Source organism: Sylvia atricapilla, chromosome 6 (genome assembly GCF_009819655.1).
Source record: "Sylvia atricapilla isolate bSylAtr1 chromosome 6, bSylAtr1.pri, whole genome shotgun sequence".
NCBI lineage: Eukaryota > Metazoa > Chordata > Aves > Passeriformes > Sylviidae > Sylvia > Sylvia atricapilla.
The window spans coordinates 45,577,783-45,600,507 of NC_089145.1; the positions used below are offsets into that span (position 1 = coordinate 45,577,783).

Sequence of the window (22,725 nt, forward strand, 5' to 3'; positions counted from 1 at the left end):
AAATGATGCTCACGTGCAGCTGATTCACATAATGCAAAAGCTGAAGGTTATGAATTCATTTGGTTTATTACTATTATTTCCAAGGTGTTGCTTAAAGGCAGGATGGATTTTCCATTAACTCATGCCAGCATTATTTCCATTAGTATGTTCTCAATAGGCAGCAGGGCTGATGTCTCCTGCTTGGGCTTAATTCCTAAGGATGCCCAATGATAATTGATAATTCATATCTGTAGACAAACATTTTGAAGCCTTTGACCTACTCAGGAAGCCTTCATAATCTTTCCAGACATTGTATGTTTCCCATTGGAAGAGGATTACCATCATAAGATGTAAGGAAACCTCCATAAACCAGGTAACAACATTCGGATAACTTGATAACAGCAAACCAGTGAATTTAACCAGAGAATACTTGTAAGATGTGATCTGACAAGATAACTGGAGCTCTGGGGAAGCATGAATCACCAGCCACAGATTCAGCACTATAATCAGGAGGACAACAGGTACTCAAAAGAGGATCTGAAGTGGCAGGAGGTGTAAGTGTTGTCTTCATTCACATTCTTGCTAATACTTCAGGCGTGAGTAGAAATTCTGTGAAGGAAGTATGGTGGTTAACTGTGATATATTGCTATAGAAGGTTGAGGAAATAAATAAAGGGAATGAGAGGATGAACAACAACAAAACCTTACGTAGTGCTTTAAGTGTATCTTAAGTGTAGTTCATGTACACTTTAACAGCTGTCTTTACTAAGAATAAGCGTTTAAAGAAGAGAGTTAACAGCCATAAAGCTTGAAATGGTTGGAGTACTGCAGATTGCAGACACCAGGTCACAGACGACAGGGAAGGACGTTACCGTCAGAAGTATGGAAATGTGGTTTTGCTGGTGGATTTGGCACTGCTGGGCTCACTGGTCTGTGAGGGTTTTTCCAATACAGATAATTCTGTGATCCTGCAGCATTCGCAATTCCAGGTAAGTCCCACCTCAAAGGCTACCGAAATCACCGCCAGGGGGCGCGCGCCCGGCGGGAGGGGCGGGGCCTGAGGGCGGAGTGGGCGGGGCTAACCGTGAGGGGCGGTGTCTGGGCGGCCCGGGGGCGGGGTCTGGGCTGCCCGGGGGCGGGGCCTGGGCGGCCCGGGGGCGGGGTCTGGGCGGCCCGGGGGCGGGGTCTGGGCGGCCCGCGGGCGGGGCGGCGCCCCCTGCGCCTGTGCGCGGCGCCGCCGGAAAGGCGGCCACGTCTGCCGGAAGCGATGGCGCTGAGCCGCCCGGCCCGGCCTCCGGCCCCGCGCTGACCGCCCGCCCCTCACGGCTCCCCGCGGGCCGGGGCGTCCCCCGTGCTTGCAGGAGGTGAGGCCGGGCCGTGCTCACGCTCCCGCCGCTCCTGAGTGGGGCCGGGCCTGGGGAGGGCTGCGGACGGCGGTGCTGGGGGTGGGGGGCAGCGGCCACTCTGAACGTCGCCTTCCCGGGAGCTGGGGTAGAGGCACCCGCCGCCGCTGTGGTGTCGCAGGCCCGTGGTGAAGGCACGCACGTGTCCGCCGTGTTGGTGTCACGGGAGAGGCAGCGGCTGCAGAGTTTGTGAGGGAGAAGATCTGCCTGAGCCAGGTTGGGAATTTGCAGGCCAAACATAGTTGTTTTCTCTGTAGCAGCTGGTGGTACCAGGTACTGGTGCATAGTCTGATTTTAATAACCTTGATTTAAAAACCTAGGTTTTGTCTGTTTTTCTCAGAAGGTGATTTGGTGTATTTCCATTAGTTACCAGAACAGCGTAATACCAAATGAGTAGAAGTATTATAATAACCACAGCACTAATAGCTTAACACAACAGTTCTTTAGGTAAACAATACATCTTGCCTTATCAGCAGCAATCTGATTTGTAATCCTTCTGTCTTTCACAGTATATGGTCTTGAAATTTTAGTTGTGCCGAGTTCATCAACAGGCACTCATCATGTCTTGGCTTGCTGATCTCGCTGGAAAGGCAGAGGATCTGCTCAACAGAGTTGATCAAGGAGCTGCATCAGCTCTGAGCAAAAAAGACACATCAAGCAGTGCAGTTTATGATAACAAGACATTGGACTCTACCAATGAATATTCTGAAGTGCGCCAGCATACTGGAGAACTGAAATACCAGACATCATCCAAAGCAGCCTACATCTCCTCAGCAGCTGAAAATATTAAACACCAAAAGGCCACAATCCTGGCAGGAACAGCAAATGTTAAAACAGCACGTAGGACATCCTCAGAGGCAACTTCTCCAGTAGAAAATGCTTCCACACCCAGAGCTGCCTCACATTTTGTGAGAAGAAAAAAGTCAGAACCTGATGATGAGTTGCTATTTGATTTTCTCAACAGTTCAGAAAAAGAACCTAATGGAAGGATAGATCCTAAAAAGGAGAAGAGCAAGGCACCTGTTCTTCAGAATCACTCTCGGACTTCAAGCATTAGTTCTGTGTCTACCAGTACACAGAGTACAAAAACTACTGAAGATAATTCCATCAGGAGCCAAGGCAATGGTAGTTAAATACTATTGAACCTAGAGATATTTAAAGCCCAAGTATGTCTAGGGTAAGGCTAGGTAATGCATGAAACACCATGTCACTCCATGAAACATTTAATGGTGGTAGTATGTCAAATGGGTGAGGTACAGCTTTCACATTTTTTCCTCACTGGGATAATACTAGATGCTAAATGCTAATTTGACAAACTGCATGATTGATAGCTAAATATTTTGTGCACTGGATCTCCCTACTTGATACTGCTCACCCTGACCTCTCTGAGCTGTGGTCTAACCTTGTGTCAGCCCTCTATGTCCCCGTGTAGAAGCACAGGTTCTGCTGCTTTTGTTTGGTCACTTGGGCCCTTAGGTGTTGTTGCCACGGGGGAGGGGGAGTGACTTTCACCCAGGGAGTGATGGTGTTGGCTATTGCCCAGTGCAGCACGTGGGGTGAGGTATTCCTTGTTCCACCATGCAGGAAGGATGAGCTGGCAAAGTTGCTTGTCCTGCAGGAAGCTGGATGTGGACAGGCTGATGTAGAGCTACAGGCATGAGAGAACCAGAGAGGTAAAGCCTCTGGGTTTGCCAGGAGTTCATGACTGCAGTCTAAATCCAAAGGCCTGAATAAGCCTCGAGGCCAGACAGTCAAAAGCTGGGGCTGGGCTCAAGTCAGTCACACAAAAGAGCATATGGCTGAGGAGGGTCAGGAACTTGTATTCTCTACCAGACTATCCACTCTACCCCATCCTAGGGGCTGTGCTACTTTTCTGTTAGTTAGTTTAGAAAATTGAAGCAAGTGGTTCTGTTATTAGTAATGTAGTTAGAACACTTTATTATTTGTTTAGTACTCCGAGCATGTAAAGTATTGTAAATGCAAATTTTTACATCAAGTGTGCTGAAAAGCTTTAGACATAAAAAGGGATAATTTCCAAACATATGAATATTTTTCTGTTTCTGAGTCCGTGACTTTTTAGTAAGATTTCCTAATAATAATAAATAATACAGATATGTTAGACCTGGCTCTATGGCCTTGCTGATTGGTGCTTAAGAAACATTTGTTCTGCTCAGTGTGGCTTGTTGAATTTTCTTCTGAGGATTTTTGAGCAGAGTTTGCATTGTGGAGCTGCTAAATAAGAAAGACTGCAGTTACAATACAGGATTTGAACATGCTGTTGTCTAAAGTTGATTGTACAGATATATCTGTGTCATTTAAATATTCAGCACAGAATCTGTTGAAATAGCTTATGATACATTAGTTATAGACAAAACCAATTAACATTATACTTTGTATATTGCCATGGTTATAATCTAATCTATGCTATAAATGGCTCATTTATTGCTTCATTAGCTTAATTAATCTACTGAGTTTTCCAGACAAAAAAATGAGCCTAAATTATTTCATAAATTGAAAACTGTAAATAAATCAGAGGAAAGATAACGATACTTCTTAGGATCGCCTTAATCGGAAAAAGGCTTGAGAAAATGTGGAGGAAATCTTCCTGTCACTGCTGCTAGTTGTCAGTGTGATATTGCTCAGAATTAATAGTGTGCCCCATTCTCTGGGCTTGGGGTGTTAGGGGCTGCTGCAGTGGTAAGAAGAAAGGTGAAACAGCTTGGTTAGTGATCATGAGGGCAAGTAAATAATGTTTTAACAATTGCACTACAGTCTTAGAATTAGTTGCTGTCTGGCCCCGTGGATTTTCAGCAGTTATTCCCCTGAGATACTCTAAATTCAACAGTAATATATTTGGATTGCCTGCTTGTTTGTTCATTGCTTGCTATGTCATTTTATCTTAATGTTGCTTCAAAGCTTCCAAATATCTGCATGATGGAATCAAGACTCTTACAGTGGATTTGTAGCTTTTACAGCATTCATCAATGATACTCTGTGCATGCATGATGGGAGAAGGCTGCTGGTTCCTCCTTCCCTCCAGGGGACTGTTGTTCAGAATAGCACTAGGAGTTCTTTTATTGTTCTCTCTTTTAAAATAGAATTGGCGTTTGCAGAATCTGAATGGAAACCCGGAATGAGTTTGTTCTAAAAATTCCTGCAGTTAGTTGCTGTGTACATCTCATGTTTTCTGTTATTCAGCTTTTGAGGACTTCTCTGAGCAGCAAAGTTATAATAGTGTTAATGTTTTGAAATCCTTAAGTTGCTATTTATGTAATAAGGAATCTTGTAACTTCTATGTCTTGTCTTGCAGTATTAACAAAAATGCTGCATGATGCATGTAAATAATCCTGTTTTGTGCAGTCCCTTGTGAGAAGGAGCTCCATATTCCATTTCAGCATAAACTGTTTTGATATATTATCGTTGTTGTTCCTTAACCATCGTTGCAGAATGTGAAACTACTATTTATAGAAAAGCAGTTTACAAGTACATGCATTTGTTCTAAGTTTCATCTCTCTGTCCAGAAACTCCAGACAGTTCGGACTCCGGGCTGGGAGCACAAGGGAATGGCCTGAGGGATTCATCACTGGGTGCAGTAACCAGCCCCAGCCTTTCAGCTAATGATGATTCCAAATCACACGAGCTGTCCAATCTTCGCCTGGAGAACCAGCTGCTGCGAAATGAAGTTCAGTCTTTAAATCAAGAAGTGGCTTCATTAATACAGAGATCCAAAGAAACACAAGAAGGTACTTCACCTATAACATTAGTAAAATGTTAGTGAACTAGCAAACGATGCTCTGTGTATTTATAATAAAAACTTTCCAGATACATTTGCATATATGACTTCCCATGTAATGAGATGGGAGAAATTAAAAGGCTTGTTCAACTGCAAAGATAAAACAAATGTTGATTAAGATGTTGTGTTCAAGTTAGTTATAAAGCTTACATCTTAATAAAACACTGGCAGCAAATACCATGTTTCAAATACTTTTCTTGCATTTTAATGGTTTTTGGAAAATACTTATATTTAAATGAACAAATTCCTTTGAATACTTCAAACTGACTTTCTGGCTGTAGTACACTATAGTCTCTGATGCCTAGATAATGACAGTAAAAATGCAAAATTAGTAATTTTAACATGAGATCACTGCCTTTTTCAAAGCCAAGTGAAATGACAAATGTAAAAAATATGAGTACAGATTAAACGATAAAACAGAGAGCAAACTCCTGCTGTTAAGAGTAAAATCGAGGTACCACATTTTTTTCACAGTAACTGCATAAGCCAGATAACTTTAATACCCAGTGAAATTTAATGTGTGATGTTAGATTAAAAACAGAAGCTTCTAAGTGTTCAGGCATTATTCACGACTGGTGTATTTTTCAATTGTTTTTTATGTGACAATAAAATCAAACTGGACTTAAACTAGAGGCTTTATGCAAACGTTTCTCTTGGCACAGGGGTATTTGACAGTAGGCCATAGCAGGGGATGGGATGGGTGAAATCTGTCATCTGCAGTGTGACTCAGAAGGAAGTGTCTATTTTGAGATCACCTCCAAAATGTTCTGGGTTGTGCTTTGACCGCCAATCTGGCTTTTGTTACTTCTCAGTAGCTCATAAATTTTCAGTGTTACTTCAACTTGGTTGTATTTAATTATTTTCTTTAAGAAATAAGTTAGTTGCATCCTGACTACTTACAAGACCTTGCAATATCTACTTTTGTGAACTTCAAAGAAACTTCTTATTTTGTAGAACTGAGCAAATCCCGGGAGAAGGTGGAGAAGTGGAATGCTGACCATTCAAAGAGTGACAGGGTGGTTAGAGAGCTTCAGGCTCGAGTGGATGATCTGACAGAAGCTGTTGGTGCCAAAGATTCACAGCTAGCTGTACTGAAAGTACGGCTGCAAGAAGCTGATCAGCTCCTAAGTACTCGGACAGAAGCTTTGGAAGCACTGCAGAGTGAAAAATCACGGTACTTCCTAATTTCGTACTTTGGAATTCTGCAAATAGTAGTAAGTTTGAAAAAAGGTAGAGAATTTAGTGTCTTCAAGAATAAAAAATAATAAACTGATGAGGAAAGATTTGAAATACGAGGATTAAAGTTTGCACTAAAACTGCTCTGTCATAGTTGGTAGTGGGAACAGAACAAATGAGTATTAAATAGGGCATCTGTTGGTATCTGATTATTGAAATCCATTTTGTGTAAAGTATTTATGTTTGTATCAGAGGTGTGAAGCTAAAGGTCCCATTTTTTTTTTTGAAAAATGGACTTGCTTATCCACAAATACGAAGATTATTCTGGACTTACCTCACTGCTAGGAGGTGGGTATTTCGGAATATAGGCCAGAGAGAAGTGTGAGTCATTAATTCCAGGCCTCACACTTGTAGTCTGTATGCAGTAATCTACTGGGCAAATTTTCAAAGCTGGTCTGGAAGCCAGGAGGTTATATTTCCACATGAAAAATCACACTAGCTTGCTTCTTTTCCAATTAATGTGCGTCTCTATTTCAGGATAATACAAGACCACAGTGAAGGAAGTAGTTTACAAAATCAAGCCCTTCAAACCCTTCAGGAGAGGCTGCGTGATGCAGACTCTGCACTCAAGCGAGAACAAGAGAGTTACAAGCAAATGCAGGTTAGACATGAAGAGTAAGGAAGACTTTAAGACTCTGCTTTTGAGATCAGATCCATGAGATTCCATGTGCTCTCTTCCCTTTGACTTCAGTTCATATTCAGGGTACTAATTGCTTGCAAGGTTGTGCTGTCTGCTGCACTAAATTCCCTTGAGATGATAATTTATTTCTTATATGCTATTTTGAAAGCTTCTTGAGTAAAAGTTTTTGAGGATTAATATTGACAATTTTTACTGGGTTTTTTCATGTTAACTTTATTGTTAATACATGTTTTAAAAGTAAATCAGTAATCAGTTTAGTTTTCCATGGTGTGTTGTAACACAACATATTGTTACACAATTTTACTGTGAGATCTTAAGATGAAGGATCACTTCTGTGGTAAAGATGTGAGTACATTATTGATAGAGAATGTTTTCTACACTTAATTTGGCCTTTGTTATATATAGTAGCATCTCTGAAAATCTTCATCAGTGTCTGGTTTGGGTTTTTTTACAGTACTGCAAAATATGTCATACTACAATCGATAATAGTTTTTGAGAGACAAGCCTGCTTTTAGTTTGCTAAATAAATGCGAATAATTAGGAAGATTGTTATTCCCTCACTGTTTGTGGGGAGAGAAAGAAAAGCATATTCTTACTAGGATTATTTTCCACTTGCTTAAGCAAGCAGAGTTTCTTTCCACGTAGCAGTAATGTGTCTTTAGGTTGGAGATGGTAGATTGGAGGTGATGTGCTGTGTGTAGTTGCTTTTAAACTTTCTTTTTTCCTTCCTAGGTGAAAGTTGAGACTGTGTTTAAACACAAAGTATTGTTTCTTTATTGCTAATAGAATGAGTTTGCTGCTCGTCTCAGTAAAGTGGAAGCTGAACGTCAGAACCTGGCAGAAGGGATAACTGTAGCAGAGAGAAAGTATTTAGATGAGAAGAGGCGAGCTGATGAGCTTCAGCAGCAAGTCAGAGTAACTAAAAGCCACCTAGAATCTGCAAAACAGGAACTGACAGACTATAAACAGAAAGCTACTCGCATTCTCCAGGTAAGCATTGTTGTGAAGAAATACTGTGTGATCTGTATGCTTGGACTGTTTTAAGGTGTTATGGTTCAAATAATCTCACTTGTGGTATTTTTTCCTTTTCACATGACCTGTAATGTGTTTTGGGGCATGTCTTTAATGATACATATATAGAACAGGTACCAGTCTGCTTTTTGTACACTTAAGTTTATAGATGAAGTTATGGAATTGTAATGGTAATTCAAGTCCTGACCCTGAAAAAAAATCCAAGCGAACTGTTGCATTTATTGTGCATCATCTGTCAGCATGTTCCACATCCAAGAGTACAGATAGTTAAGTAAATGAAGCCTACAATTTGTTCCATATCCAGTATTCTTGATTCAAGAATATTGCTCTGTTCTGCTTGAGGCTGAAGCATAGCATAGAATGGATATTTAACATGTAACCAGAGAATAGTTTTCCATGTGCTGAAAGGTTGCTTGTGATTAATGTTACATGAATAGTGGCAAAATCAGGTATTTTGTGCCAACTCCTGTGCTATATAAATTGTCAAAGATAGCATGTCCAGATGTGGTTGGTCTGAGTCTTGTTTATAAATGTTAGCAAGATGTTGAAGATAGAGATCTCTTTTTAGAATAGTTAATTTAGTAAAGTGTTCAAGGACAGGTTTTAAATCGTCTTGGTAAATATGAAAAGCCTAAAATCACAAGTCAGTGTCAAGGCAACACTAGACTGACTCTGAATAAAATGGTTTGTCCTCTTTCCTGGAAGAGTCGTTGCTATATTTGGTTCTTGATTTTCTTGGCAGGAGAAAAAGAGAATCTGTTTTGTCTGTATTGTCTGTTGGTGTGCATCTTGTCTGTTTCAGTACTGAGAGGGCCAAAATTGTTTTCCATGACAAGTTTAACATTCCAGGCACTTGTAAAGAACAAAGCTGTAGTCTTTCACAGATAGCACAGGCTTTCAGTAAAATTAGTCTTATGGCATACAGGAAGTCAGAAAAATTATCGATATGGAAACATTTTCATTTTCAAATGTCTAGGGTCATTACTGGATGAAAGAACAGATAAACTAGTCATTATAGAATATTCTGGTTGAGCACTTCTCCAGTACTGCTAGAAACAATATATTGACTTTTTTTTTTCAGTCTAAAGAAAAGTTGATAAACAGCTTAAAAGAAGGCTCTGGTATTGAAGGCCTGGACAGCAATACAGCAAGCACAGTGGAACTGGAGGAACTGAGACATGAGCGAGACACTCAGAGGGAAGAAATACAAAAACTAATGGGGCAAATACAACAGATGAGAACAGAGCTGCAGGTAGCTGTGCCTATGTACACCTATATTTGCAGTTAGCTATGACAGAGGACTGTTCTCTTGTATACTGTGGGTCTGTTGTTTCTAGTATTTATTGCCTTACTTCTCTCTTCCCTCACTACTGTGTACTCCTTTTGAGGGAAGCATTTCTTTCCTAACAATCACAGTGATTTCTCTAGCCATCACCTGTATTGTTTCTTGCAAGAGCTACTAATCCTTGAAGCACTGTAATCCAGGTCATCTGCTAGTATAATGGGCTCAACACAGCAGCTGCATGCAAAGCCCATTTTATGCAGTTTCAGCCTGTAGACAGTAGAAAGGAAGAAGTAGAGGCTTTTCGTGTTCACAAAATGCATTTGTTTTATTACTGTGTTACTAAAAATACTCTGTATAAAATGACCAAATGTAAATTATCCAATTCACCCACACCTTCCTTTTTCTTTCAAGAAATATTGCATATACTACTTCTTTTGCTGTTACCTGTGACTGATATGCAGTAACATCTGAATGTTAGTGAAATGGTTGCATTTGTGTTCATTTCAGGATATGGAGACGCAGCAGGTAAGCGAAGCTGAGTCAGTGAGAGAGCAGCTTCAAGACCTACAAGAGCAAATATCAGCCCATAAAATGGCCAAGCAAGAGGCAGAAGCTGAACTAGAACGGCAAAAACAGGTAAGGAATCCTTGAAAGCTGGATCTGTTTTTAGGCCCCATGTGCCACCAGCAAAGCATTTGGATTAATAATAAAATATTTGGATACTTGGGCAGTGTTTGATTAAATTGTTATCTAATACTCCAGAGAAATCCCCAAAAGCTTGGTGAATGTCACTATGTCAAGGAAAGTGCAGCCAGGACTAAGCAATGGTCAGGCCCTTCTGGATGCTGCTGGTGAGCAGAGATCCCACTGAATAAACAGGACCCTAAGGGAATGCACAGAATTGGTCAGGCTCTTGAAATTTATTCAGCAGGGAAATAATCAAACAACAGGGATATAGTAACAACTGTAACATTTTTATGTCAAAAAACCCTAATACTGAAAGTGGCTACTGTGAAACTTCCTGTGCTCAATTAATACATAAGCTGTAGCTTGTAAAACAATATCATTGTAGTACCAACTTGGAGGTAATTTATTTAATCTATTTGTTACTCCTAGTTCTAAATCTGATTGTCATTACTTCTAATCTGCTCTAGTAGAATAATTGCTAATAGAATTATGTTAATGAATTCGGTCAGACTGTGTCATGTCTTTGAAAAAAACTTCTGCCTTGATTTAAGCAGTTTTGTGCTTTAAAGAGAGCTGAGAAAAAAGGCAAACTTGTATTTCATGTGAACTTACTATGCAGTAGGAATTGGACAAATATTTGCACCCCATTAAAAATTTTCCTTGTAAGAAAAAGCTCATGTAAAGAGAATTAATAACAAAGAAAGCATGAGTCCCCAGTATCTGCTAGGAACAATTTATCTTACAGGATTATCTATCCTTTCCAAAATTACATTTTAATGGGGTGCTCACAGCTTGAACTAATTAAAAGGCAAAAGTCGAGGTCTGCTCTTGATGGGTAGCTGATGTTTATTATTTCAAAGCAGATGGTAGGTTGTATTTTGTTACTCCTGCCCTTCTGAGGAATATGCTTTAAGTCAATAGAAGAAGTGAGGTGAATTTAAAAAAAGCATCAGTTATTGCAGAAACTGGAATCTTCCTTTTGATGACACCCATTTACATGTGCTTTTAACATAATTGCTTGTGTTGATACTTAATGCAATTATGGTCAGTTCTCTCGGGGAGTTGCTTTAACTACTGTCATAAGGTTTCTGAAACTGAAGATGGAAAATAAGTAGAGGTGGTTTTTTTTTGTGCATCTGATGGTTCAAAGGGAGAACAAGATTATCTGTTTTCTGTAGTAACTGACAGCTGAAGTGATAGTGATTTGAAGATCGTTGTAATTTAAAACATAATCTTGACAAGTCTGTAAATGGGAGCTAAAATAGCCACTAAATCATGTGAGTAACAAAATTTACAGTTAGATTTACTCTTTGGTAATTTTTTTTTTACTAATATTCCTTCTCCTTTCACATATGCTATGTTAATTTATCCTAAACATAGGAATAGAGGAAGAAGTCATACAGAATTATAGATAGCTATGCCAAGGGTTTTCAAACGTTTTTAAAGAATGATATTTTGAATTAATGAGTTTGTTTTAGGAATACAGATACACCCTAAGTGTTTTGTAATTGTTACATTATTGACATAGTTTTAAGATAGCACTACAACAAATGGTGCAAGTGTAAGGAAGATAAAATTGTGGTCCCAATAAAATTGTGGTCCCAATGAAATTGTGTGACTCCTAGTAAACTAGTCTGGATTGCTATTTATATTAGGGCAGCCTCTACAAAAGAATTTAATTGGCCTTGTAGGTTGTGTCTTGATACTCAGCTCTCTCTCTATCCCCATACCCTCCATCCTAGCAAGACATGTAACTAAGATAGTATTTCAGTTTGTATTTGATTGCAGCATATTGCTTTCTTGTGTTCTGTTGTGAAACTCTAGTTATCTAGAGTTTGTCTTTCAAAATACATATACATATAAAGTCTTCTATGTGTAATTGTGATAAATTGTAATTGTGTAAACAGGAACTCCATTATACTGAAGAAGAATTGTATCGAACAAAGAATACTTTGCAAAGCAGAATAAAAGACAGAGAGGAAGAAATTCAGAAGCTCAGAAATCAGGTGTGTATAGGAAATAATTTTATCACCTTCAGTTATGAAAACAGTGATAGGAACCTCTCATTTGACTAAACTATCTTGAAAAATCCTATAAGCATTCTACTAGTGACATACAGTGTACTTGTTTTCAATAAAGAGTAGAGTTTTGAGAGTAGGGAATACAAGAAGGGAACCATGTAAATAGCCTGTTTTATACTTGTATGTGCTTTTATATAGATGGGGAGAAAAATCAACCGCTGTCCCAACTAGACCTGGTGGGGAGTGTTGGATCAACCTTCTTCTCTTTGCACACTGAAAAAACTCATTGTAGTTTGATTAGGTAGTTATGAATTCTGCCAAGATCTTTGTAACTGTTCAAAGAACCTAAGTTATATCCTGCAGACTTGGTGATCCATCTGGCCAACTGTTCTATCTTGGCCAGTGGCAATAGGGGCCAGCATGTGAGCCTGGCCACTTTCTTCACTCCTATGTACCTGTTCAACATCAGCAGTTGAATTAGGGTTAGTGTTTAAGTCTTTACTAAGTTCTACTGCTGTGTGGATTCCCTTTTATCAGTCTAGTTACCCTTTTGGAACCTCCCCATACAAGCCCCCACAGTGTCCTTGGGCAGCATGAAGGCATAGGCCTCGTTCTGTTAAGTTACCTTAGCATAGTGAAAAGTAAGTTGTTTGTGAAGAAACTGGTAGTCTGGAGTCAGGTGGGTCAGCTGAGCAGTTACAATGTCAGGATTTGGAAATAGTTGTGATGTGACACAGATTTCTTGAGCATATTGGCAGATGAATTTTCTGGTAGTGCTGAACTTCAGGACTACCTACACCTTCTTGGTTGCAGGCACTTAATTGGTACTTTGGATATCTGTAATTCCTGATGATTCTGGATTTTCATTAATGAAGCTGCTCTTTGTGGAATATAATGCCACAAAGCAACTGAAGTCCAAGACTAGTGAATAGATGATCTATTGCACATATGGCAGATCTGGTGATTCCCATTTGCTTGAAATATTTTCTGCAAATTGAATGACATCGTCCATGTCAAATGCATGATCCATTTGCTGGCCTTGCAGTTTCCATTTGCTGGCTTTGCAGTTTCTGTTTGCTGGCACAATCATGTTTTCTGCCTTGGTGCTCCTTGGTTCTTTTGCAATGGGTCCTGCATTTTCACCATTTCATTAATGTTTTCCTGTAAAATGGCATTGGATTCTCCCCATTTGTACTGAGTTTTTCCTTCCTTGCCTGAAAACATTTTTACATACTCAATAAGTCGAAAGTATTCCAGTCAGGCTAGATTAGTTTGCTGTTTAAACTGTTTAAACTTGTCTCTGAGGCATAGCATCGATGTTGTGATGAAGTTTAGGCTTATACAGAAACTACTGTATGATTATAGGTGGAAAACAGATACATTTTAACACAGAGTTTCTTGTGTAAAGTAAACAGTTAACAACAGTTGAAATTGTTTCCTCTATTGCCCTCACCTGTGATAGTTTTGATGGCGTTATCCTGTAGAAATTCAGCAGTGGAGTCACTTGGTTCTTGAAGGCCTAGGTTATTATAAAGCTTTGTGTGTGTCAGTTGGTCAGAGTTTGAATTTAGAATCATTTTTTTTTTCTTTGCTTTTTTTTAGCTCACAAACAAGACTCTAAGCAGTAGTAGTCAGACAGAATTAGAAAACCGGCTTCATCAGCTGACAGAAACACTAATTCAGAAGCAAACCATGTTAGAGAGCCTGAGCACAGAGAAAAACTCCCTTGTGTACCAGCTGGAACGGCTCGAGCAGCAGCTGAAGGCTATTCAAGGCACAAGTGCTAATGGACCTTCCATTAACATGGCAGGCATTGATGGTGCTGAAGGTAAATAGGAAATGCAATACATAAAATCCTTGTCTTTGCTGCAGTCCAGGCTTTTTTGTTTGCTAATGCCTTTCCCTGAAAGTCTGAGTTTGTAAGGAAAAATAAGTGCTGAAAATAAACTGCTTATTCTAGAGACCTCCTCTACAGCAGTCAGTATCATAAAAAAAGAGTTAACTAGAAGCTCCTTTTGTGAACAAGTGACTTCTGTAAATTTAATAAAGCAAATTTAGTCTTTAATTCTCAATACTATGGCACTATTGGAATAATTCTGTCACAGACACAAATAAACTTGTATTTTGGGATTTAAACAGAATATTAGAAATAGGATTTAAGTATTTTCTTGCAGAAAGAATTTGAGAGGAGAGGAAGAATGGAGTACTTGCTTTTGAGAACTGATCAGGTTGAAATTAATTTCTTCCTTGCTTTCTGTTTTTCTTGAAAAGCAGTGTAAAATATGATGTTTCTGATGAGGTTGGTTTGTCAGTCCTCTATCTCTGGAACAATCTCAGCAGCTGATCCATGGTGTTGAGATGTTACTTTTCACAACGTTTGTAATTTTGTATATATGTTAAATAACTTTAACAACAAGGAAACAATCACCAAGAGGTGTGAAATAACAGTCCATATTTTTCTCTGCTTATCAAAGCAGGAGTTGTTTGTAAGTAACTTCATTAAGCTGAAGTTTGGTTACACAAAAGTAACATTATCAAATCTTTTTTTAAAAATGAAATTGTTTCATAGCAAAAATGTAAACAAAGTAAAAAATTGTTGAATGTACAAGTTAGTATCAGAAATGCTGATCGGTTTCACTGTATGAGAGTAAAAAAAATTTGAGGAATTGTGCCAGTATCAAGCCCATAATTTTACACACCTAATAATAATTATTGTGACACGATGGAATTGAAGATCAAGATACCCATTTAGTAAACTAATACATTTTAAAAATACACTAAGTTGAAGAAAAGTTGGCTTGATTGTAAGTTTATCAAGAATTGACGACACTGCAATCATACTGATCACTATTTTTATATTATTTTTACATATATTTGTTCTATTTAAACACCAACTTGTCTAATTTTTTTGCACTTTTCCTCATCTGACAGGCGCCCGTCTGCGCAGTGTTCCTGTGCTGTTCAGTGACGCGGACACCAGCGCGGCAGGAATGTACGGCAGGGTCCGCAAAGCCGCCAGTACCATCGACCAGTTCAGGTGAGACTGTCCAGGGGAATACAAGTACAGATAACAAATCCTAATTGTCTTCCTTTGACAGCTTTCAAGTGACACGCTTTGGTGCATATTATCCCCTTTTATGAAGGGAAAAGTTTAAAATAATGCTGCTAAAGTATGGTATGAAATACTAAGTATTGACCCACTTCGCTTGTGCTTTTCTGTGATAATAGTTTCCTTTTATTAATATGCTTTTGCAAATTATTGTCAATTATTTAAACAATGCTCTTACAGATTTTGATGCAAGAGTTTCCCAAAGTTAGGAAAAATCTAACTGAATTCGTTACCATCTTCTACATTTTTTTACTTTCAGAAGTTTTGACTGTGTCTGTGATAAACATTGTAAGAGTGTATTAGTGGAGGAGTATCATCTGTACTCTCAGTCCTGATGAAGACAAGATTTTGTCTTCTAAGCCAATGCAGCTGTTTACCTTGGAAGATAATCTGAGGAATTAGTAAATGAAAATCATTCTGGATCCAGCAGTAAATTTGCTTTGATCCCTTTCTGAGAAGTTAAGTGAATTTACAGTATTCACAGCAAAGATCTGCTACAAAACTTGAAACAAATACCAAGAGAAAACAGAATCTGGTAATACTTGTTAGTTCTTTAAAAGCAGGATACCTTGATAGAAAGTCCTTTGTGCTTCCATAGTACTTGAATTTCATTGTGAAAGGATTTCTGTGATTGGGAAAAAATTAGGAGGATACATTTTATGGTCTGAATTTTCTCACCTCACCTAATGTTTTGAGTACATGAAGTAAAATTCAAGACAACAAAGCCTTGTGTGTATTTGAGAAAATTCAGGAGAGAAACAAAGCCGTGATGTTTGAGTTTGTGGTGACTGGGATGAGAGGAACAGGAATTTATTGCTCAGTGTTAAACTGTGTGTTTTGCTTTCTCTTGCTACCTGTGTAGCATCCGGCTGGGAATCTTTCTGAGGCGATACCCCATAGCAAGAGTCTTTGTAATCATTTACATGGTGAGTCTGCTTTCTTGAATGCAAGATTTCTATAGCCAGTTTATATGCCAGCATGACTTAAAGGGCAAGATTGGTGTTCAAAAGGCTATAATTAGCAACTCAGTGTGGAGTTTTGGGATGTGGACCAAATAATACTTATACAACAGCATTTTTGAGTCATGTTGCTTGGCAGTTTTCAGTTTTTCCCACAAATTGTTAGTATGGCAGTCTTAAAGACACTTATGTAACTACTATTTATGTAACTACTATTTAAAGGCCTGTGAAAGTAGATTTCTAGTAGTAAAATATGGAATAATAGTGACCAGTTGCCAAGGTTAACCTGCCATGCCTGCGTGCAGGAAAAATTAGGAAAACTAAAATTTTGGGGGGCTTTTTTAACATTTGACTCTTCACTTCGGCTTTTTTTTTTTTTCCAGTGGCTAGTGGTTACTCTTCTCTAGTAGCTGAAAAAAGTAGCAAGACAAGTTTTTCTTGATTGACTTAAACAAATAGTAGAAAATTGCTTGCCCTCATCGAGCAAAACTGGCAGGTAAATGAAGTGAAATGCCTCCCTTATCCACTGGAGGGCAGGTGCCTATCAGCTGCAGGGACCTGTGGAAAGGCAGGTTTTGTAAAAAACACTGAAGACTTCTGTTGCCTGAGCTGCAGTCTAAAAGGAAACCTGATGGTGGTTGTATAGGAGCTGGGCAGTCAGTGGCAGTGTTACCCCTTTTCAGCTCAAACCTTGACCATGACTACTACAACTTGAATTTTTTGAAATATTTTTAGCAGCTATTTACTGCTGCTGTGGGTGGTGATTGTCAGTGCTAAATTAATTTCTTTTCTTTTCCCAGGCATTGCTTCATCTCTGGGTTATGATTGTTCTCCTTACCTACAGCCCAGAAATGCATCATGACAGTCCCAGTGGCAGGTAGACTGAGACAGGACCATATGCTGTGCTAATGTAATGTGGACTGGCAATGCCTTTGAATTATCAGTCCTGAAACATCAGCAAACTTTTCCTCATGGTGTTTCAGAAGGATGAAAATCATCATGCCTGATTTATCACTACCTTTCAAATACATGTGTAATACTATGTAGCTTTTTCAATTTACCTAAAAGAGCATCACTTACCTGGAGAAATGAAGCTGTTAAGCTAAGCTCTGATTAGCCTTTACATTTTATGTAGATCCTCTCATGGTTAGAGTGAAAGATAAGGCTTGTTCTGCAGAGAAATGCAAGGATTTCTGAAATTGCAGATGTATCTGGTACAAATTATTTTAGGTCGTACTGGATGTGGGCTATGGTCAGGTAACAGACTGTATCTAGCATTTTAAATAAACTTCTTTCTGGTTTCTTTCAGTCTGCTTTTCCACTTCTGTTTTTAACTTTGTACATAATAGGCTTTTCCTTAACATTAACTGGAAAAAGGACAATGGATTGGTGCAATATATTTTTGTAAATAAGTTTAAGAATAAAATATTAAGCATTCTTCTTAGCTTTGTACTTCTAGTGCAATAGATGTATCTTTCCTACCAACTGAATAGTGGGGCTGCCTATTGAAAGGCTGGTATTTTAGCTTTATTAGAGAAAGATGGTTTTTGAGAAGGAAGATTTAAACTGTTGAGAAGTAATGGTGTTTCTTTTTGCACTTGAAATTTGTATATTTTAACTGCATTTTCTTATACCTCTCTCATTAGTACATGTCTTAATTAGATCTTACTGAAACATTTATTTTCTAAAGCTTTGGGTACTTAATTAAAACTATTTCTATATGGAATCTATCAAAACATTAAAAATTTCTCATCTCTAAACACTCGCCAAATATATTAATAACCAAACTTCATCAAATATTTATAGTAAAACCCAAATCACCAAACCTACTGTAGGAGTTCTGTTGTTGGATTGTGGCATTCTGTAATTATGAATTATCAATAGACAATCACACAAGGTCACTTTCTTTCCTTAAGAGATTTCTCGGGTTTTTGTGTGGTGCTCACAGCTGGGTAATGAAAAGATGACTGCAAGCAATTTGTCACTCTTTTCTTAAGGATGTGATTCAGTTTTCATGTGGCTTGAACACACAGCATTAGGTCCTGTGCATGAAGTCTGTCACGCTGGCTCCTATGGAAATGTTACAGTGGACAAATGTATTGCTGCTCTGATTCAGATCTTGCAGAGAAAACTGAAATATTTGGATAAACTGAGGAATAAAAGAGAGCATTTATTCTAAGTTGTGTCTGCCCTTTGTCACATTTGTTGTATTTTGCCTAATTCCTGTTGCCTGTTTTCTTTTCAATTCTGGTGCTAAAACCACTTTTGAACCCCAGGGGGAGCTGATTGGTGTGGAAGGATATCAAGTAAATGACCTTGGGACACTCATTTTCTACACACGTCCAGTTTTTTCATTTAAACACTTCCAAAACATTGAATCTTTGGATATTTCAATATATTGTGATATTTTGGGGGGAGCATTGTTAGAGGTATAAACACCTTACAGCTTTATATCCATTCTTACCTCCTTTTCTCTTTTGGTTGGTTGGGGGCTTTTGTGTGTTTGTTTTGTTTTGTTTTCTTGTTGTTGGTTTGTTTTGGGGAGGTTTTTTTGGTGGTTGATTTGCGGGGCTGTTTGGTTTGGTTTTGGAGGAGGTTGGGGGGTTTTTGGGTGGGTTTTTGGTTTTTTTTGGGGTGGGTTTTTTGTTTAGACAACAACTTTGGAATGCACAGATGCTTTCTTTTTGGTGAAACTTACTGAAGTTATGAAACCCTTCATCATAGATTAGTATTCTTTTCTTCAGTATTACAGACTTTATGGTAGAAGTTTCACAAGGATAGGCACTAGAAGATTTCTGCTAACTTCTGCCTATTGAGCTGAGCTTTTGCATTCCAGTACCAGTTTGGGCTTTTGTAGTGGTGACCCTGTGACAAGGATGAGTTTAAAGTCTGATGCTGGACACTTGAATATCATCAGCCCTGTGTTCTGGACTGTGCTAAACAGTTTCAGAGCTAGACAAGAAATACCTACTCCATAAAGCTTTAGTTCAAACACACTGGAATTTCTGTCCCAGAGTTCATTGCCTGCACAGATGCAGTGCAAGAACACACAAGACCATGTGTTGGAGTCTCTCTGAAGAAATATGTCACATTTTGAGCTGAAGGCTAAGGTGTACTTCCCGCCTCCAGTCGCTGGTGTTGGTCCCCAGTGTCATCGGTGTAGATTTGTGAAGTGAGCCCCAGCTACAGGTCAAAGGTGACATAAGGACACCCTTCTGACAAGCAGCTTCTTGGAGTGGTGCCTTTCTCTTGGGAGGTTGCCTGGCTGAACAAATGGCTTTGCAGTGAACAAGACGCTGGTGGCCTCTCTCCTAAGTGGTGGGAAGATATTCCAAGTGCCAAGTCTCTTCTTGAGGGACTATCAAACTACTGGGCAGTTAAACTACTCCCACTTCAGAGACCAGAATATCACTTTAGGGGTTTGAAAATATTTTGTAAATGCTGGTCCTGTGTATCCTCATTCTGTAGCCTAGCACCAGAAATAAATGGTAGTCATAACTCACAGAAAACAGGAATGTGGTTTCCCAGCTGCTCTATCTCACTGCCTTGAGAGCACGATGGGCTATTTTGTGATTGAAAAGTCCGGTCTTCCTTGCTGCCTCCCTCCCTTTCTCCCTCCTTGAAACTGCTCCAGGTCCCAAGCATACAGTTTGACAGAGTGAAATTGATGAAAAATGAGGAACAGGGTTGATAGAGAGCCCCGCATTATCTGTTTGCCCCTCCCCGTTTGTGCCCAGTTTCCGGGCTGTGGTCAGAAGGACAGAGTGCATTGTTCCCTTTTGGAAGGAGGGGAGAGGAGCTGTCCCCTCCAGGCTGGCTGCCAGAGGTGCAGGGAAAGCGGCTGGCAACAGACTGAGGGGAGGGTGGGAGATGCTCAGCTGGAGCAGGCTGCAAAGACACGCGGGGATGGATAACCAGAGCAAAACTACTCTTTCCCTGATACTCTGCAGCCTAGAAAAGGCCTCTTTGTTTCAGACTCTGCTCATCTTGGTACATATTCAATTAGGCAGATGTACTTGGAGACAGATTTGGGTTTCTGCAAAAGAGGGCTTTGTGTGCATCCTCACAAGCCCTCATGTAACATCAAACCCTTCTTTGCCCCCTTGATTTGCTGATACCTGATCTGTGCTTTATTTGCTGTGCCAGCTCAGCCACGTGTATACTAAGACTTTGTGTAAAGGAAGTGACTTTATTGCTTGACTGCAGATAACAAGGGGCAAATCAGAAGTGGACGGTAATTAATCTGCTAATTTCTCATCAGCATAGATGAGAGACATACTGCTTCACCAGAGAGAATGGCTTTCTTTGCTGACTGCAGCCTGATTATAAGATGTGTTGCTAGATATTTAGCTATGAAACTGGAAGAATAGTACAAAGAATTCATCAGAATTTCATGTGCTTTCATTTGTATGTTACCTTCCTGCCCTAGAACTTGAGTTTGAAAGCCTTGACTTGGAAACAGGCAGACAGATGTCAGCAAACCAGAAATTGTGGCAGATGAATAGCAGCTCCCAAAATTATCTGCATTATTCTAACAGGCATCCATGTGCATCCACTCATATAAATAATCCTCTTAGATACAGTTTCCTTTCAGAAATACACTCACTAATATAATCTCTATTTTAAGGTACTCAGTATTGGGCTTGTGGCAAAACTGGATCCCACCACTGCATTCCACAAATCGTGGAATGGTCTTTTGAGTTCTCCCTACCTAATGTTGCCTCCTGGCAATACTGTTTGAATTAAATGTGTTCATCAAGGAGTTAGTGCAACCTATTTGGAGAAAGTATCCAATGCTCCAGGCAGCTCAAGGAGCTGGAGGAATCATGAACCATAGACTGGATCCTAGGCATAAGTGAATCAAGATGTGCAGAGAGATTGGGCTGGGAACACAGGGACACTTTTTCAAGTTGGAGGGGGAAAAACCAAAATTGCTGATGTATGATTACAAATGTTTGCTAATAATGTGGTTAAAAGCCTGACAGGTCAAATATCATGTAAGATACTTACTGTGAGAGAGTAAAAGAAAATAAAAGAGAAACAATAGCCTTTTTTGTGTCATTACTTAGGCCTTTCTAGTCAAGAATCAGGAGCATGGATGAGTGTTTTGTCTAGAATTGACCTTTCCTATGCTGAATTTTACTGTTTTTCAGGCAGATGTTGCATGTGCAGGTTTTCATGTTTGCATGTTCTGTTCATATCAGGCAAATAACAAAAAGAATATTTTGAGTCCACATTCTTTGAGGAAAAACTGGTGGAGAACACAAATAAGCAAAAGTCTGAGCTCTGTATCAGCAAAGGGATGGGCTCCAGATATTCTACAAAATCAAGCATGTGTGTTTGTTAAAGGTCTGTGATAAGAAATGAATGTTCTTATTTGCTGAAGTTAGCAAAGCTGAAATTAATCAACTGCAGCAAAATGACTGATAGGGTACAGGGAAGATCTGAGCTTAGTGGAATGGGATAGAGTGAATGTTGATTTTTGCCCACACTAAAGGAGTCTATTTTGGCATTCATACTAAGAAGAAACATTATCAAAGACAGCACTTTCTACAGTTTAGTGCTAATATACTTGATGTGTTTTCTCAATAGCTTATAAAAAAATATCACCTTAACACTAGTGTCTTGCAGCAAGCTGGAATAGATGTAGTCTGCATGTGCAAATTCAAGAAATAATTGTCCTAAATTGCTCTATTAAAAAAAGTAGGGTGGTTGTTGAAAGCATTTGTGTTGATATCTTTAGTGACAAGAAAACATGGTTCACAATTAGTGTTTAATTTGTAGTTAGAAAACACATTCTGCTGAATGAGAAATGGGAATGCCATTTTTCTGCCCAAACAGGTGGCTAGTTGCTCAACAAGATCCCTGCCCATGAATGTCCCATCTCCCCTGCAGCCTTCCAGTTTCTTTCCTGCTGCACCAACTGGGGAGGCTGCACAGGTGCAGCAGATGAAACAAAGAGCAGAAAATGGTATTTCCCCAGCTGTTCATGCTGATGTTCAAAGCTTCCCTGTACAATAAAACTAGTTTAGCTTGCATTGCCTGTTGGTGTCTGCCAAGTGGATATGCAGACTGAGACTTTCCCAAGTTGGTCCTCCTAAAAACATATTTATGCATCTGAAGGTAAGAATCTGGGTTTTGTTTTGCAAAGCCTTGATTCTTCTGGGCCCTATTATCTTAGTGAACCATGACTGATCTCTATGGGACACTCAATTGGCCGCAAAATGTTGACACACAAACTGTGGTAGCCCTTGTTCCCCAAAAGCAGCAAATGGTTTGCCTTTGCAGAGTCATGTGGGCCTCCTTCTTCAGGGGTGGTGGGAGGCAGGGTGGGCTGCAGCTCCATGGTCCTGGCCCCATGGAGCCTGCTTTTCCCAAGATGCTGCCTGTACCCTGCAAGGGACCCCACCTGCAGTCACAGAAAAGGAACATCTGCCTCATGCCAGGCAATAGGATATCAAGGACCAGGATACACCTGGTTCATCTGTGATGTGTGTGGCCATAACACCTCACCTTCACTGGGGTTTCTCACTGCATATGGCATTTTTGCAGGAGAACAATAAAGGAAATTGTCCAAAATTT

The 22,725-nt window shown here is 39.5% G+C and overlaps 1 protein-coding gene across 2 annotated transcripts; it reads left to right on the top strand.

Annotated features, from left to right (window-relative positions):
- Positions 1 to 1,190: 1,190 nt before the first annotated feature.
- GOLGA5 (golgin A5) lies at positions 1,191 to 18,322 on the top strand. 2 transcript variants are annotated; one of them, XM_066321782.1, is made up of 13 exons: positions 1,191 to 1,342; positions 1,891 to 2,506; positions 4,903 to 5,124; positions 6,129 to 6,348; positions 6,888 to 7,011; positions 7,837 to 8,040; positions 9,164 to 9,334; positions 9,875 to 10,003; positions 11,962 to 12,060; positions 13,678 to 13,903; positions 15,007 to 15,112; positions 16,047 to 16,110; positions 16,944 to 18,322. In XM_066321782.1, the coding sequence occupies exons 2-13, from the start codon at positions 1,942 to 1,944 to the stop codon at positions 17,022 to 17,024; spliced, it is 2,211 nt and encodes a 736-aa protein (XP_066177879.1). In that variant the 5' UTR covers positions 1,191 to 1,342; positions 1,891 to 1,941; the 3' UTR covers positions 17,025 to 18,322. The 2 variants fall into 2 exon arrangements, with proteins under 2 accessions (XP_066177879.1, XP_066177880.1); XM_066321783.1 differs by lacking the exon at positions 1,191 to 1,342 and adding an exon at positions 1,378 to 1,597.
- Positions 18,323 to 22,725: the final 4,403 nt, after the last annotated feature.